This window comes from Drosophila hydei, unplaced genomic scaffold (assembly GCF_003285905.1).
Source record: "Drosophila hydei strain 15085-1641.00,03,60 unplaced genomic scaffold, DhydRS2 tig00008125-arrow-arrow-pilon, whole genome shotgun sequence".
Classification (NCBI taxonomy): Eukaryota; Metazoa; Arthropoda; class Insecta; order Diptera; family Drosophilidae; genus Drosophila; species Drosophila hydei.
The window spans coordinates 781,747-801,666 of NW_022045835.1; the positions used below are offsets into that span (position 1 = coordinate 781,747).

At 35.2% G+C, this 19,920-nt stretch overlaps 1 protein-coding gene across 7 annotated transcripts in view; it reads left to right on the forward strand.

Moving 5' to 3' along the window:
• Positions 1–19,920, forward strand: part of LOC111604618 (plectin) — a 44,328-nt gene that overhangs the window by 22,492 nt on the left and 1,916 nt on the right. For 3 of the 7 annotated variants that reach the window (XM_030225228.1, XM_030225229.1, XM_023322740.2), the window contains 11 exons: positions 9,074–9,163; positions 9,225–9,470; positions 9,527–10,015; positions 11,599–11,637; positions 12,615–12,731; positions 13,653–13,673; positions 15,457–15,639; positions 15,751–16,071; positions 17,215–17,403; positions 17,690–19,441; positions 19,649–19,888. In XM_030225228.1, the coding sequence (XP_030081088.1) occupies positions 9,074–9,163; positions 9,225–9,470; positions 9,527–10,015; positions 11,599–11,637; positions 12,615–12,731; positions 13,653–13,673; positions 15,457–15,639; positions 15,751–16,071; positions 17,215–17,403; positions 17,690–19,441; positions 19,649–19,888 (3,687 nt within the window). Of the gene's footprint in view, positions 1–3,661; positions 5,153–9,073; positions 9,164–9,224; positions 9,471–9,526; positions 10,022–11,598; positions 11,638–12,614; positions 12,732–13,652; positions 13,674–15,456; positions 15,640–15,750; positions 16,072–17,214; positions 17,404–17,689; positions 19,442–19,648; positions 19,889–19,920 lie in introns of all 7 variants that reach the window. The other 4 variants (XM_030225233.1, XM_030225231.1, XM_030225230.1 and 1 more) reach the window with 4 other exon arrangements.

The window sequence follows — 19,920 nt, forward strand, 5'->3', positions numbered from 1 at the left end:
TATATAAACATCAAATTTCAAATCAGTTTGCAACCTTTGTTCAATTTTTAATTAGCATTTGTTGGAACGTTTTTTGAATTTCTTTTCTTGCTGTTTAATCCTAAACCAAGAGTAACATATATATACATATTTATATATATACATATATATTTATATATATATTATATATGCATATATATATCTAAACTTAAATACACAAATACACACAAAAAGCAATCTAAACAATAACCAAACAAAAACCAAAAAAATATATAAAAAATATATATATATCAAAAATTTAATACTAAAATTTTAAAAAATTATTTAAAGGAAAAAAAAACAAATTAGTGAACTGTAATTTATTTATATAGCATACAAGTATAATTCTTTTGTCATTTTATTGCCAAAAGATACAGATTTTTTCACGAAACTTATCGATTGTAATGGCTCCAATAATTGGCTTTTTTATATATACCAAAAAAATACTAAAAACAAGAAATGAAAAAAAATCAAGAAAAATAATAAATATTGAACGCATTTGTTTCCAGAATCGAACAAATTTTCAATTTCAAATATCAACTATAAAACTGAAAAAGAAAAAAACACATATTTTGTTGTTGTTCTAAAAGCAAACACAAAACGAAGCAAAAACCAAAAAAAAAAAAGAAAACAAAAATTTGAAAACAAATTAAAAAAAACCGTATGCAACTATTTACAATATGCTTTTGTAATAATTTTCGCACCTAAAAAAAAAAACAAAAATAAGAAAAAAGTCAAAAGCTAGACGAAAGGAAAAAACGAATTTTATTAATATATATATATTTATATATATATAGGAAAGATATCCACTGACAAATCTCTTTGACGATAAAATGATAAAACAATTAAGACGTGTATATATACTATACTCCAAATAGGTACCTATTCTAACTTTATCTTTATATATATAAATATATATATATATTTATATATACATCTATATATATATATGATTATATAAACACTTTCTATCTTTATCTCTCTCTCTGTCTCGCTCTCTCTATATATGTTATATATATATACATATATATAATCAATAATATATATAATTTACTCAAGTTTGTTGTTTTTATTGCGTTACTTTGCTTATCAAACAACAATAACAAGAAAGACGTCTAACCGCTGTCTAAACTACACTTCTAACCCCCTTCAAAATACCCCTACGAAATAATATATATTTTACTTTATTTTTTACTATTTTTTTTTTTGTAAATATGCAATACAAATTGTACAACAAATTGTTATTTGAAACAGACCACAACACTCAGAAACACACACACAGAAACACTAACACACACTCGTTGGGTTCTCGCACACTCACACAGCTACAAAAGTTTCTGCATTTCATGTTGAAACTCAGCCGCAAATTCTCTTAAGAACAAACGTCTCTCTAACACTCACACTCTTGCTGTCTCTCTCTCTCTAACTATCTCTCTCTCTCTCTCTCTGTCTTTGTCACACTCACTCTGTCTGTCCAACAAACAACTCAACTTATTCAACTATATATATATACATATATATATATATATCTATTTTTTTCACAAAACAATACCAAAATATACATATATACGTACATATACATATATATATATATATATACATATTTATATATATATATTTATATGTATATATATATATATATACATACATACAGAAACAATTGTTTACAATATACTTTTGCACGTTATTTCTATAATGCATCTGAACTATATATTGTTATAAGTAATTTATGTTTCTTTCCTGCGTACAAGAGTAAACCAACATTAAAAAGAAATAAATATATATATATATATATATATATATATATATATATATATATATATCTATACATGTATATATATACACCACAAAAAAAAATAAAAAAATATAATACCGAAAAAAAAGAAAAACGAAATCAGAATCCAAGCGCATTTGTCTGCCACGTCAAACATGTCGTATACGCAATATTCATACAAAAATAAACCCCAACAACAAATTGAATCAACAGCGGCCACACACAGACACACGCAGACGCCCACTAAAAGGGACGTAATGCACGTGACAAACGTGTGACAGACACAAACATAGATACTCTACACACACACATACACCTACAGCCGCCAGGCTCTCTCTCTCTCCGTCTTGCTCTCTCGCTCTCTTTCTCTCTGTCTCTCTCTCTTACTCACACAAATGTGACACACATTTCATACACCCACGCCACGCCCTCTCAACACGCCGCCCTAAAACACACACACTCCATCTATACAAACAAAAAACCTTGTTGAACTTTTAGGTGCAATTTGCCAAAAAAAATACCAGAATTCCAAAACTATCTATTGAAAAGCAAAACCAACAGAAAGTCTTTTAAAAACTTAAGTCAAGCTCAACTAAACTCAGAGAGTTCATATAGAAAATATACTGAAAAAAAAATACTTAAATACTGAAAAAATTAATGCTATTACAAAACCTTATTGTAAATTAAGCGCAAAGTGTTGAATTAAGTAAACTTGTAGAAAAACAACAAAAAATACAAACTATATATATGTATATATATATTTATATATATATATATATATATATATATATATATATATATATATGCATACATATATATAAGTATCGATATCTATATATATATATATGGGGCCAAAATAGTCCGTAAGTGTTCGGGCAAAAATCGCTTTGGTTGCAAAAATGTTTAACAAAAAAATGTACAAAATGAATTGTTACTATCTTTATATAATATCCATTTTACATAATATTTTAGATATATATGACTATATAAAAACTAAAAAAAGTGCCTAATTTGTAGAGAACTTATGAGAAAAACACGCCTTAACAGTTATAAAATACCAAAAACATACCAACAAATTTTAAAAACTTAAACAAAATAATAAAAAAATACCTAAACAACAATTAAAACAAATATTTATCAAAAATTTATATACTACAAAAATGCCATAACTTTACTATAATTATTACAGAAAAATAAAATAAATATCAAAAATAATACTATATATACATAAAATATTTATATTTTAATAATAGTAAAATAAATAAAAAAATATAGTAAACTCAAATAAAAAATTAAAAAGAGCTTAAATAAGTTAACTTAATAAGTTAAAGTTGAAATAAAATAAAAAAGAATCAAGTAATATTTAATAACTGAATAGTAAACAAATTTGATCATATATAATTTCATATTATAACAATATTCAACAAATTATACAAAAGCTTAACATTAAATAAATATTTAAGATATAATATACAAGCGTTCAAGCTTGCAATAAAAATATAAAACTATATCTAAGAAATAATAAAAATATTTATATAACAAAAATACACTATAAACATAAAAATACTAATAAAATTAAAACAAAACAACTAAAAATATTAAATATAAAATAAATGTTAAGTAAAAAAATAACAACAGAATAAATAAAATGTTAATGAAATAAAAATAATAATAATAATACAAATAAATACGAAAGTATAAAATTCCAATTATACAAAAATCTACAACAACAAATACAAACACAAAACGTTACAGTTACAGTTAGAAAAAAATCAATCACAACAACAACAACAAACAAACAACAAAAAACCAACAACAACAAACAAAAAACAGAAAACAACAACAAAATCTCGCAATCGCCCATTTCAGATGTACAATAACTACTCGGGCATCAGCGGAAGCAGCCCCCCATTACCAGATATCATTGGACAATATTACGGAAATTTAGGTCCCAGCTCCGGTTATTTACCAACAGCATCAACATTGAACGGTCATTTGGGCTATAGCAATGCCGGCTATGATCTCTACGGTCCATCGAGCTCAACGGGCTATCTATATGATCCAGCAGCAGCAGCCGCTGCCGCCGCCGCCGCCGCAGCACAATTCTATGGACAAACAACGTCGCCAATACGCCGACGACGCTACAGCATTGCCGGTCTGCCATCGGCGACAATGTATAACGATATTTATGGTTATCCGGCGCCGCCATTGCAACAGACAAGCTCATCGAACATTGTCAATTTGCTGAACGAGGCACATAAATCGATATCGCGTTCATCACAAATCTTAAATCTGAGCCATCAGGCCAGGCAGCTGGGCCAACCGACGTTGGTAACAACACCGCTGTCCGGTCGTGTGGTCTCTAGCTATCCAACGCTACATCCGGGCGACAGTACGTCGCCGACATCATATTTAAACGATAACCTGCTGCAAATGTCGACGAGCTTCTCATCCCAACCGAACATGTACTTCCAGCCGCAAACGCAGCCGACGCAGCTGACGGCAGCGCAAAGCGCCGCTGCGGCAGCTGCGCGCTTACGTCCTGCCTATTCCGTATCGAATCTTATGGCTGGCTATCCATCAACAGCCAGCTGCAAGTACGGCACAACAGGCTATGCGAATCCCTATCAGAGTGATTTAGGCGGCTATGGCATGGGCTTGGGCCTGGGTTTAGGCTCTAGTTTGGGCCTAGGCATGGGCCTGGGCCTGCCGCCATCGTCGTCATCGTCGGCGGCTCTTGCGCAGCAGCGTCTCATGTCACATTCACTGCATGCCTCAAATCCCGCCATATCGCAGTATTATCAGCAACAGCAGCATTCGATGCCACCGCCGGCCAGCTCGGCGCTATCTTACAATTTGCAACAGCAATTCGCAGGCACGCAACAACAACAACAAGCACAACAACAATCGCAACAACCACAATCACACATACAGGCCTCGGTGCAACAGCAGATGAATCCGCAGTATCAATATCATGTGCACTCGCACCAAAATCATCTGCAAACCCATCCGCTGGCAGCGTTGGCAAATACTAGCGGCCCATTTGGTGGTACGCTAGCGAGCAGTGCTCGAGATGTCCTTGGCGCTGGCTACGATACGCTGCAGCATCCGCATACGCATCCGCATTCGCATCTACATTCACTACAACAACAGCATCATCTACCGATCGGACTGCATGCTACGTCATATCCGCACACGCACCACCACCACAACCACAACCATCACAACCACCATCACCACCAAAGCCATCAACAGCAGCTGCAACAACAACAACAACAGCATCATCATCATCTACATCATTTGCCATATTCGAAACTAGACTTAGATTATCCGAAACTGCCGCAAGAGCATAAGCGACAAGTAAGTTTTAAATTTGACGTAGACACGCTATCCCTAGATTCCTAGATATTTAACGATATTTATCGACATTAATCGATACTATCTACTCGTTACTACCCGTTACAACAGCCACATTCAAAACTATCGTATACATGCCCATCAAAGTGAAAAACCAAAAACGTAATCTGAAAAAAAAACTAAATCTGAACAATTCTGCAAATATGTATATATATATATATAAATATATATATTATATATATATTTATATATTTGAAAATAAAATTTTATAAACTAAATGATGCATTTTACGCTTTTCCTCCAACGCCTCCCCCTATTAACAAAAAAAGCCCCCGACATTTGCAGCCTACGGTTCTCGAAGCGTTCAGAACTAAAAAAAATACCAAAAAATAAAAAAACACCAAGTATTAGACATACAATATACATATATAAAATATATACACATAGATATATATGACTTAAGCATTAGTTATAGCCTAAGCAAAAGTTCATCAACGCAAGAAGAAGAAGCAACAGCAACAGAACTTTTGTTTCATGTGCCATTTTAAAGTAGCGAAAAAAGAATTTAGAATAATACAAAAAAAAATTTAAAAAAAACCTAAAGAGCTGTAAAACTTTTGATTTAACCGTTTAAAAATTTAGCTTAGCTGATATTCTTGTTTAGTATTTTTTTTAGCAAAACAACTTAAAGTTAAAAGAGCTGAAAAAATATTTGCTATTATAAAATAACTATTTGTTATTTATTAATATTTTTATAAAGTATTTTCATTTATATTTTTTAAAATTTTTTTTCATTGATAATTTTTTAACATTTTGATATTTTAAATATTTTTTAACAAAAAATTAATGTAAAAAAAAAAAAAACAAATATAAACCTTATCAATTTAGCTTCATGGTATATATTTTAGTATTTTTGTTAGTATTTTATTAAGTTATGCATAGAGCACTCAGGGCAACTTTTCAGTAAAGAAAATTGTTAAAGAAAAAAAGAAAAAAGCAAGCAAGCGAAGTTTATATTTATAAAAAAACAGTTTGTTTAAAATTTGAACCACTTTGCTCTTGACTCTCAAAAGTAAAAGACTGTAAATAAACAAGAACAACAAAAAGAAAGTGAAACTAAATGATATTTACTCATGAAAAAGAAAAATAAAACAACAATTTAAAACCATTTATACAATATATATATATGTATATATATATATATATATATATAAAGAAAATATATATAGTTATAAATGAATATTAAGAGAGAAGATTTACTTTACTTTATTTGGTGTACTCCCTGATAAGAAAAATAAAGCATAGAAATGATGAACCTTCAAAAGTTATTATGAAATATAATAAAAAAAATACCTATAAAGTACTCAAACCTAGTCTTAGATAAACAAAATTGTTAGTGCAACTCGCTCTCGCTCTTTGAGGCATGGCATAAAAAAGAAAAATACCTAAATACATGTATAACTAACGTATGTATATTTATATGTATAAGTGAACTTTGCATAGTAAAGAGTAAGAGCTACCTTCTCTTCCAGCCCAGACCCCTTCCAGTTTTAGCCAACCCAAGCAAGCCCTATATGCAAGGACCTCTATAATCAACCTACTAACTACCTAACAACTAGAAAATTACCTAAACTAAATGAACCTATTTGCATACTAGATTGTGTCTCTCAATTACTTTAAAAGCCCAATCTTGTTTTGGTTACGATTTAGTTCATGAACTGTATACCTATATACCTATATATATATATATATATACCAGTACTCGTATTACCCGTTAAGGTACTAGCGTGTGTGATTAGAAATGAAGGTCAATTATATGTAAAGATGAAATTTATATGCAAATCCAAGCGGGATGGATTGTAAATGAAACGAATGTTGAATGAATTATGATATATATACTATATATATAGAACATATGGAAATGTCGTGGTAAACTGGGTATATATTATTAACATCTGGCAATGTGTTTAACACAGCATTTGGTTGCAATTTAAAAAAGCAAACGATTTGAATCGAAATGAAACGAAACGAAAAAGCATTCAAAATGTGTCTATGCAAATATTATATACAAAAAAAAAGAAGAATAAAAACGAAGTTCTTATATACATCTATAAACTATACTTGAAACTAAAAACCTACTTATATACATCTATATACTATATATATATATACCTTTATATATACATGTATCTAGGTGCTTTTTTATTATATAAAAAAACTTGATTCGTCTTCAAAACTCTTATTATGGTAGTTCGCGAAAGAAAAATTGAAAAAAAAAAAAACCAAAAATGGTTCGGCTTACAAAATTGAAACTTTTTCGACTTTTTTCGAATAGAATTTTTTCTTAAAGAAAGTAAAACCCAACATGTTTGTTACAGCCTATATAGTAGTCTAATCAAAACTAAAATTAACTGGAGTTACTCTAATTTTGTCTTATATATGGTATATATATCTATATATATATATACATCTAGTAGTTGTGCACGCTCATCCCCAAATCGGAGCTAGTTCTTTGGTGAGCGTGTGTATTTACGTATAAAATACGTTAAGAGCAATAAAAGCTTGCGTTGTGTTCAGTAGATAAACTTTAAAAATAAATCAAATGCAATCTAAAAGAAAAGTTTAATTTAATATTTACGAAATTTCTGAAATTCTTTGATTTCGCCTTTTGTCCTTGGCCTACGAAAAGTGTGTAATCGCGCTCTCTCTCTCTCTCTCACTCACTCTCTAACTAGACATAAGAAATGATAATAAGTATATATTAAGTATAATAAGCTTAACACTAGCCAATTGAAAGCATTTATGACAGCAGTTGCTGTCTCTATGTAAAGGACATACATTACATAAGACAAAGATTAATATACGTAGTTAACTACGCTACAGATAATAAACTATATAACTAACATTAGATAGTTTTTCCTATTTTCCTTTTCTTTTATTCATTTTGGACTATTTCTTGTGTTTGGTCATTCTTTGTGAGTACATCAATAAGCAGGCATTTACTTATAATATAATTCTTATATTATATTATATTCATAGTTCTTGAAATATTTATACTTATATATACAATAACAACAACAACAACAACAAATATACTTATTATTAATTAAATTACTACTCCGATATACTATATTATACATATATATATATTTATACACTGATTTGTAACTTAATTAAGATTACTTCAGATGAAAAAACTAATTCTTGAGCTCGAACTCTGAAACTCGATTTCTGTTAAACTTTAAAAAGAAAGCAACAAAACAAAAACAAAATAAACCTAACTCTTAAGCATTATAAATGAAACATTTTCGAAAGCAAACAATAAAAATTTAACATGCGACAAAAACCGAAATGGATAAGCTATGCCTATCGTCTATAGCTATAGCACAGGTTAACAGTATTCAAATCAAACACCCAAAAACCAACCAACCAACCAACCAACCAACCACGCCCTCTCTCCGCCCCCTTTCTCTCTCTCTCTTGCTCTCTACCCACTTTTATAACAATCTGTACACACACACAGTTACACTTTTACACAGTTTTGACCCCCAGCTTTACAGTGGGTCAACGACTTTTGCAGCCTTCATCATTCTATTCATCCTCTAACACTAACCACGCCCTCCCCTACACCTACAAGCCGTCCACTTCTATCGCTCATCTCTATATATAAACTACAATTCACACATTGCGCCGCAATTTGCACTCAACGTAAACATTTTGACACCAAAAGTACTACTTAAAAAATACTGAAAAAATACTTTAAAAAAAGTAAAACACAAAAAGAAATCCCTCCAATTTGTAGTCAAGGCAGCTGCATTTGCTTTGCAGTTGTGTTTAATGCATTTGTTTTTTAAAAATCTGCTATGTCTTGTATCTTATCCTCCTTCCACCCATATTCCATTCACGAATCCACACGAAAAACAGTTGGACGAATTCCGTCTTGAAATACAAAGAAGGGATCAAGAGATACTGGCGATGGCGGCCAAAATGAAAACGCTCGAGGAGCAGCATCAGGTAATTTGACTCGTTCACAACTTTCCCCAATCTAAATTCACAATGAAAACCCATAAATTAGGACTATCAGCGGCACATAGCGGTACTTAAGGAATCGCTATGTGCCAAAGAAGAGCACTACAACATGCTGCAGACGGACGTTGAGGAGATGCGCGCCCGGCTCGAGGAGAAGAATCGTTTGATCGAGAAGAAGACGCAGGGTACATTGCAAACGGTTCAGGAGCGAAATCGTTTAACCAGCGAACTAACTGAACTCAAGGATCACATGGACATCAAGGATCGCAAAATTAGTGTGCTGCAGCGCAAGGTCAGAGATGATAAAGCAGCAATGATTAACATTACCTAACAAACGCTTCCACACAGATCGAAAACCTGGAGGATTTGCTGAAGGAGAAGGACAACCAGGTGGATATGGCGCGGGCACGTCTCTCAGCCATGCAGGCGCATCACAGCAGCTCAGAGGGCGCCCTGACCAGTTTGGAGGAGGCCATCGGTGACAAGGAGAAGCAAATGGCGCAGCTGCGCGAACAACGCGATCGAGCCGAGCATGAAAAGCAAGAGGAGCGCGATCTACATGAACGCGAAGTTGCTGACTACAAAATGAAACTGCGCGCGGCCGAAAGTGACGTGGAGAAGCTGCAGACGCGCCTGGAACGTGCCGTCAATGAGCGAGAGCGTCTGGAGATCAAGCTGGAGGCATCACAGAGTGAACTAGGCAAATCGAAAGCAGAGCTGGACAAGGCCACGTGTGAGATGGGCCGCAGCAGCGCCGATTGGGAATCGACGAAGCAGCGCATAGCAAGACTCGAGCTGGAGAATGAGCGACTTAAACACGATCTGGAACGTTCGCAGGTACTCGTGCATTATCACCAGTTTATCGGAAAGTTATCGAACTTGCATTATACCATTTATCATAAATATATATATAGCGATATACCATATACCTATGTACCCATTATGTTCCTCTGTGTGCAGTGTACATATATATATTGAAACAAAAAAAGAGAAACTTAACTATTATTCAAATATTTAAATATCGATAACGATAACGATAACCTACTCAATACTCTCACTATTATTACATGTTACTATAAAAATATGCCTCTATGTGTGCCTATATATTTACATGTACACTTAACAACAACAACTATGTACTACAACAACAACAACAACATCTCGCATCCCAACAACAACTTTATATATATATAAAAATCGTTAATCGATTATACATTAACCAACAAATAGCTGCAGCTAGAAGAACAGACCACACTACACAAAGTAAGCCGAATGCTAAACCTACCTATACCAACCAACCCATCTATACTTTGTAGTACTACTCGTTTTCTTTTCGTTTCGTAGTGCCCTCAAATGTTACTAAGCATAAACACCCTGTAGTGAAACTTATACACCCAGTATACACACTTGAGTTTCTTTTATTTTGCATCTAGAGCCAGCAGTTCGTTGTTTGTTTATTTATAGTTTTAGCTTTAAGCTTAAAGACAAGCAAAAAGGCAAACCCAAAGAAAGTCTTAATAATATAATATATATTTTCTTAAAAAACTTATTTTGTGACTTTAGACCCAGTAGAGCTGAACGGATATATTATTTATTTATAGTCGAATATATCAAGTTTGTTTAACCTTTTTTGGGAAATGAAAATCTTATTGACTGATGGTGCCTATATATAACTTATTTAGAAAACCGATAAATATACAGAATATATTTTGTAGGAGAACTTTAGAGTTTGAAGAGTAGCATACATATCAAACAGACAGACGATCAGCCTGAATTAGCTATGCGACACAGATCCAGAGTATACTTTTCTTTACACTGGAGAAACATCTAGTAACCTATTCGTATCTTTAGCTACTCTATTTTATGAGTTCAGAGATGGTTTCTAAGCATTTAATAGCAGTAATAACTTCGTCAAAAGTTTTATATTAAACAGGCAAACAGTCATTAAAGAAGGAAACTATAACTATCTTTCCAACTTCAACGTACTTATTATGTACTCTAATATGTATGTAGCTAGGAAATTGTCGAACCACTCATTAATATTTAAAATTTAATAATAGCTTGTTTATTGTTTACGTTAACTTTGGCTAACTGAAAACTTATTCAGGGTCTGCCTATTTGCATATTAAATGCGTTGAGCTGCCACGATTATATTAAACACGCGCACTCACAGCTAGCAAGCCGCACCTCTCTTTAGTCTGGTCAAAGCACGAAGCACAACCAACTCCACACACACACACACACGCCTTCACATATACACGCCTTAGTTAGTTACAAGGATTACAAATTGTTTGTACATAATTCAAGTGGCTACAATTACAATTACAATTATCATCGCCTTTCAATTAAGTGTGCCTCATGCAATGTCTATTAATTATTGCTGAACATGCATATATATATATAAATATTGTACTTTACAGAATGTACAAAAGTTAATGTTCGAATCGGGCAAAATATCGGTAAGTTGGCCAACAAAGCCAGCCACAAAATAGCGATAGCTCACAATGTTATGAAAGCTAATTGCTCGACATAAAGTATACGCCTCGTAGTCACGTCTTAAAGCGCTTCGTTAGGCAAATCAATTCAGGCTCAGCTATGTTACTTTACAACACTGAAATATGCACAACTTTTAAGTGCAGTGTTGGGTAGTGAATTGTAAATATATATATTTTAGTAAATACAAATACAAATGTAGCTAAGTCCTTGAATTATAAGAACTGAATTTGTGAGAGCTTAGAGCAAGGCTGCAAAATAATATTTTATCGAAATTCGTATATATTTTTATTAGAATTAGAATTTATTAGATATTCCGTTGTATTCAGAGACGAGACTTTAGGAATTTGCAGCCTTGGTCTATACACACATATACAGACATATATGTACATATATATGAATTATTAAGCAAATACTCTGGTGTACACAGAACAAATGTTAAAAGCGTTAAATGCACCCATTACCAAAATCCCAACCAAGCTTGACACAAAATCCCCCAAATCAAAACTCATGTTCATTTAAACACACTATATTGAAGTTGTCGGGTATTTGATATATATTATATATTATATATTATATATTATATATTATATATTATATATTATATATTATATATTATATATTATATATTATATATTATATATTATATATTATATATTATATATTATATATTATTTACTATATATTATATATTAATTATTAACTATTAGCCTAATCAAATACCCGTACAAATTTAATAAAAACTAACTTAATACACATTACGTATACGCATCGTATGCCTTATAAATTGCTTTGCTGCTGGACAATGTTTTGCTAATGTTTTAAATTTCTGTAAATGCTAACTTTAACTGTAGTTGCACAAATATATTCATGTATATATATATAAAGGTATCTCCGTCATAACTATATACTAATTATCTTGTTTCGCCTCTCGCAACTGAAGACCACATTTGGCCGCACTACAATGACCACATCCCAGGAGCTGGATCGAGCGCAGGAGCGCGCTGACAAGGCATCCGCCGAACTGCGACGCACGCAGGCCGAGCTGCGAGTGACACAGGTACAGTTAAATGTTCATATAACTCACAAGCGCTGCATACATAATACTACTACTACTACTACTACAATATACTATTTTATATATATATTAAAACATATTCGTATCTATAACTGTGCATACGAGCTCTGTTAGCTAGTTGTCTGTGCGTCATGAATTTTCTCGCAACAAAAGTCTAAAACTAAAATACTATATTTCATGTCAATGTGTGCGTGTGCTACAAGAACAACAACAATAACAATTCTTATTAACTCTATGATTCATGAATGAATATTTTCTACTATATAATCGTACACACTCTCTATCTACTTTCAACACTTGCTGAACTATTCACACATTCAGCTGTCATTCAACTGCAAAAGCAACTATACTATATATATACACACACATATACATATGTATACACACGCACAACAACAACACACACACATGCAAACACACACTAACACACTTTTGCACCTGCAAATCAAAAACAAATTTGATCGTGTGTCTTCCAAATACAACGGATATATTCAAAGAGTTTTAAATAACAAAAAAACATCTTCTTGAAAAGAAATACTAAAAAATAGCTTGAAAAAATATAATTTTTAAACTAGCTAAGTTTGAAAAATATTAAAACATATAAAATATATTTTAAATTTAAATTTAAGAATTTTTTGAAAAAAATTTGATTAAAGTTCTGTATATACACAGATTCATGTAAACGCTAGCTAAATTTGTGAACTGTTAAATATTGCTTAAAAGTTTTAACAACTGCCAAAAACTTAGCATTAACGTAAAAGTAAAGAAAAATAATAGAAGATTTTAACATAATACCTATAAATAATTGTTTTTTTTTGAGTTAATTTAAATGCTATTGTTTAATGTAATACTAAAACCCAAACTCTATCTAAATCGTTGTGCTTACATTCATTTTCTATATAGGGCGAAACTGAAAAACGTTTTGTGAGTAAAATGCTTATAAACAAACAAACAAACAAAAAATACCACCAAAAGATAGTCGTACAAATTTTGTAGTAATAGTAAATAAAACATACGAAAAAAGAGATAAAACAGCCAAATGGCTGCTTTTATATCAAAAAAGTTTTACTTACGATTGCTATTTTTAAAAATACTAAAAAAATACTATACATAACTCGCATTGCCTCACATACTAACTAACTAACTAACCAACCTACATATGAAATACTACATGCTTAACACATTTATATATATAATATATATGCTACTACATATATAAAGACATTTGTTCAACTGTTCAACCTTCGACCTATGTATATTCGCCTTGATCCATCTCTCATCGATTGGATTTTTGTGTGTGTCTTGAGTGCGTCTCCTGCATGAGTTGTGCATAATTGTTGTCTAGACTACAACTGAACATCATATATGTGATCATTCGTCTATCATACATAAACTCATGAGGGATTTAGAAATATAATCAACAGCAGATCAAAGTCTAGATAGGTGTGCGTCGTTTGATCAAGGAATAATGACATTAAAAGTTCTAGGCATCTCTCTTAAGTTAAGAAGTTAAGACTGGGAACATTTAATATGCTGATAAGTCCTTTTTATTATAGAAATTTATATAGTAAACAATTTATAAATATAAATATATATATTCACATTGAGATTTGAATTTAATTTCGCAGACTGATGTTGAAGCTGAAAAGTACTTAGCATACTACCTTTTTACAGGCCAACCACATTTAAGTTACTTCAACTAATATAATTACAACCCATTCAAAAATATATATACACACATGTAACATTAAAAGGATTTAGCGACAACAGCAGACCTTTTCATGGCACTTTTCTCAAATCTCTCGTGCATAAAGGACAATCTTAAGTACAAAAGTAGCAGCAAGTACATCACGCATAACCCAAGAGTATTAAGCTAGGTAGCTATTGCATAAACAAAGCCACACACACATATACATACACACATACACACACTCACTTTTATATACAATAGCTCCATCAAGACGTTAAGCCATTTTGCAACGTGACTTTGGCAGTTGTTTTTGTGATGTGAAGAGCTGCTGGGAAAGTTGCAAAAAGTTGCGCTTGATTTAGCTAAGCTGTTAATTACGCACATACACATAGCCACAGTCACTCACTCATACACACACTGGCACACTCGCACAGTTGGCTGTACACTTAAAAGTCTTAAACTTACTTTTGCCTTAATGCTCATAGCTTTAAACTCTTCAAGTACACACGCTCTCACATCTTTGCTGCACTCGAGCGCCATCTATTGCTGTTCTTTTGCAGCCTCATTGCCTGCTCTATCTCTCTCTTTCGCTCTCTCTCTCTCTCTATTTCCGACATTTATCAGTCACTAATGTTGAAATTTGCTTTTGTGCTCAGCCTCGAAGCATAAAAATCGCTCGCTGTAGAGTTTGTTACAGTAATCGTAATCGTAATCGTAATCGTAATCGTAATCGTAATCGTAATTCTAAGTACTACTTGATGTTTACCTATGTTTTGTGTCTGACAAAACAGACAACCAATCAATCAACCAGTCAATCAATAACGCAGACAGTCAATCAGTCAGTCAGTCAGACAATCAGTCAGTCAGTCAGTCATTCATTTAAGAACCATCCTTTCACATGGTGCCTGTAAATAATATCCGTATCCACATCCAATTTACCCCCGCCTTTGCCCACCGAAAACATTTAACCACCGATAACCGATAACCGATAACAACAATGCCAACGATAACGTGCAGTCTGATGCGGAACGTGCACGCGAAGAAGCCGCCGCCCTGCAAGAGAAGCTGGAAAAGAGTCAAGGTGAAGTCTATCGACTCAAAGCGAAACTGGAGAATGCCCAAGGCGAACAGGAAAGTCTGCGCCAGGAGCTGGAGAAAGCGCAGAGCGGTGTCTCCCGTATACACGCCGATCGCGATAGGGTAGGCAAAACAAAAGAAAACAAAAAAAAAAACAAAGTTTTAGCTAGCTAAATATCCTGTACATCCATCATGCACTCACACACTCCCACATCAACCGATCCTCCTCCTTAGGCATTCTCTGAGGTGGAGAAGATCAAGGAGGAAATGGAACGCACTCAGGCAACATTAGGCAAGGCGCAGCTGCAGCATGAGAAGCTGCAGAATACGCTGGACAAGGCACAGAACGAGGTTGATCATCTGCAGGATAAACTGGACAAGGCTGGCACTGAAAATCGTCGTTTGGTACTCGAAAAGGAGAAGCTGACCTACGACTACGATAACCTGCAATCCCAACTGGACAAGGCGCTCGGACAGGCGGCGCGCATGCAAAAGGAGCGAGAAACTCTAACCCTGGATACGGATCGCATACGCGAAAAGTTGGAGAAGACGCAGGTATGCGATCTACACTATCAAGGGTGCCACAATACATACGCAAACACATATACAAATGCACTGACACTCTCAAACACATACGCACACACACGACAGCCAAAAGACATGCAAGAAACGTAGAAATTGTTAAAACTGTGCCTAAACGTTGTAACTGTAAATGTGTTGTGTGAGATACTTGAAACTTAAAATCGAAACTCTTAACATACTAAACGTAACCCCAAACCCTTTCCTCATCAACTAACTGTACATAGCTAACAAGTTATATGGACATTAGATCTTTGGAAAATATCTTCATGAAATCTTAGACTCAGTTGAGCATACTTCAATTTGATGAACAAGTATTTCTATTATCTTTTTTTTTATTATATAGACACTTTACGAACTAGTTCATGAACTAGCTTAAAAACTAATTTTCTAATCAGGAACTATAGCTTTACTTGATAAGCCTTTTCAGTGATTTTTTGAACTAGTTCATTTAACTTTACATTTCATAAACAATACGTTAAGAATTCAAAAATGTTCAAAATATTGTAATGAATCAATTTTATTCAATTTCGTTAGTTCATCAAGTAAAAGATAATTATATAACTTCATAACATAAAAGCTGAACAACTCAGTAGAGGGAATAGTTCTTAATCAGCTAAATATCTCATTGGAACGCATCGTTCACAAGCGATTGAACAGCTAAGTAAAGTGTATCGATCATCAGCGATCGATCATTACCTGAATAAGCTTATTAATTGATTTTAGTTAACTTGTAGATAAACTTAGACACTACGACGATGAAAAATCAAAAAAATATTTCTTTAAATATTTTTTTAAGATTTTTTTATTTTATTTTAATAAAAATTCCCAAGCTGTTTTCCAAAAAAATATTTTTATTATTTTTTTCCAAAAAAAAAGATTAGAACTATTGCGAATTGTTCTTTTTTCATGCCTGCTAATGCCCATATACATAGATCATCTAAGACATATTAAACATCAGTCATCATGCCCTGTATCATACAAATATATATCTATAAATATCCTTATATGTACTGCCTACGCATATATATCTATCTTTCAACTATCTATATGCTATGTGTATGTAACAAACACACAAACACTTTAAATACACTGAAAAAAAAACAACAACAACAACAGCAACAACTAGCGCGCATACAAAAGGAACGGGATCAGTTCTCGGATGAACTGGAAACGCTCAAGGAGCGCTCGGAATCCTCACAGACGCTACTGATGAAGGCCGCCAGGGATCGTGAGGCGATGCAAACAGATCTTGAAGTGCTTAAAGAACGCTATGAGAAATCACATGCTATTCAGCAGAAATTGCAGGTAATTTTTCACAAAAAAAAACTGAGACAGAGAGAAGTACACAAAATTAAAACAAATTGGCTCTATAAAAATATATATATACCATATATTCAGATATATATACACTAATCGTAACTAATCCAAAAACGCATGAGAACTGAGAAGTACGAGTGAATTGGCTGTTTGTAAATTTGTAGCTTCCTAAAAACACTGCTTGGCCCAGCTGAAAATAAAAACTAAACCAAATCAGATCCTTCGATTCAATCATAAATAATAATGTCTAACATAAACCCTTTTCCTCTTGCAGATGGAGCGTGATGATGCTGTCACTGAGGTGGAAATACTTAAGGAGAAGCTGGACAAGGCTTTGTATGCCAGTCAGAAGCTCATCGATGAGAAGGACACTTCGAACAAGGAGTTCGAGAAGATGTTGGAGAAATATGATCGCGCTCAAAATGAAATTTATCGATTGCAATCACGTTGCGACACGGCTGAAGCGGATCGCGCACGACTCGAAGTTGAGGCGGAACGTTCAGGCCTGGCCGCATCGAAAGCGCGCGAGGATCTGCGTAAGCTACAAGATGAGAGCACACGCCTGCAGGAGGCTTGTGATCGTGCCGCCCTACAGCTCAGTCGCGCCAAGGAGTGCGAGGATAATGCACGCAGTGAACTGGAACACAATCGAGATCGTTTCGACAAGATGCAAACGGACATCCGACGTGCTCAGGGTGAAAAGGAACACTTCCAATCCGAGCTGGAGCGTGTCACCTACGAGCTGGAGCGTGCCCATGCGGCACAGACCAAGGCGAGCGCCACCGTAGAGGCGGCTAAGGAGGAGGCTGCTCACTATGCTGTAGAGCTGGAGAAGCTGCGTGAACGCTACGAGAAGAATCAAGTGGAGCTTAGAAAGCTACAAGACACGGACACCTTTGGCCGTGAGACGCGTCGCTTGAAAGAGGAGAATGAAAGGCTGCGCGAGAAGTTAGACAAGACGCTCATGGAATTGGAGACGATACGCGGCAAGTCGCAATACGAATCCGAATCCTTTGAAAAGTACAAGGACAAATACGAAAAGATCGAGAATGAAATACAAAATATGGAGTCGAAACTGCATGAGACGAGTCTGCAGCTGGAATTATCGAAGGGAGAGGTGGCCAAGTTGCTGGCCAATCAGGACAAACAGCGCAGCGAACTGGAGCGTGCGCACATTGAGCGTGAGAAGGCGCGCGATAAGCATGAGAAACTGCTGAAGGAGGTCGATCGTTTGCGCCTGCAACAGTCCTCGGTGAGCCCCGGCGAACCGGTTCGTGCATCCGCCTCGTCGCTGTCGATGACGGCGGGCGAGCGACAGGAGATCGATCGGCTGCGTGATCGCCTCGAAAAGGCGCTGCAGTCGCGCGATGCCACCGAACTGGAGGCCGGTCGCTTGGCCAAGGAACTGGAGAAGGCACAAATGCATTTGGCCAAACAGCAGGAAAATACCGAATCGACGCGCATAGAATTCGAACGCATGGGCGCTGAACTGGGTCGTCTGCACGATCGTCTCGAGAAATCGGAAGCCGAAAAGGAATCCTTAAGACAGAGCAGTCGAGGCGGCGCTCAGGCTGCAGCTGCTGGCCCCAATCCACAGTTGGAGAAGCATGTGCAGAAGCTAGAGAACGATGTCAAGCAGCTGGCCATGGAGCGAGAACAACTGGTGCTGCAGCTGGAGAAGAGTCAAGAGATTTTGATGAACTTCCAGAAGGAGCTGCAAAACGCCGAACAGGAATTGCAAAAGACGCGCGAGGAGAATCGCAAACTGCGCAACGGCCATCCCGTGGCTCCAGCCGCACCCGCCGAAATCCAGGCCATGCAAAAGGAGATCCAAACACTGCAACAGAAGCTCCAGGAGTCGGAGCGAGCGCTGGCAGCAGCAGGTCCTCAACAGCAGCAAGCGGCAGCGGCGGCTGCAGGTGCGAGTCGCGAGGAGATCGAACAGTGGCGCAAGGTAATCGAGCAAGAGAAAAATCGCGCCGATATGGCAGACAAAGCTGCCCAGGAGATGCACAAGCGCATACAGGTGAGTGGAAAGGAGAGCAACGAGGCCATAGTTATCATAAAGCCATTTATTCATACCAAAGAAGGTTTAATTATAACCTAATTCCCAGCATCACTACGAATCTCATCTAAAAATCGAAACTTAATCGAAATTATCTAGCTAATCAAAGCTACTAATTCATTATATTCCTTTCTCTCTGTCTCTCTCTCTCTCTCTCCTTACGCCCAGCTAATGGACCAACACATCAAGGATCAGCATGCCCAGATGCAAAAGATGCAGCAGCAAATGACACAGCAGCAGCAACAAGCGGCTGCAGCGCAGCAAACAGCCGCAGCCAGCGCTGCTGGCAGCGGCGTCGATGCCAAGGAGCTGGAAAAGGTCAAGGGCGAGCTGCAGGCGGCCTGTACAGAGCGAGATCGTTTCCAGCAGCAGCTGGAGCTGCTGGTGCAGGAGCTGGAGAAGAGTCAGGTAAGCAAGAAGATGAAATAACAGGATATCTA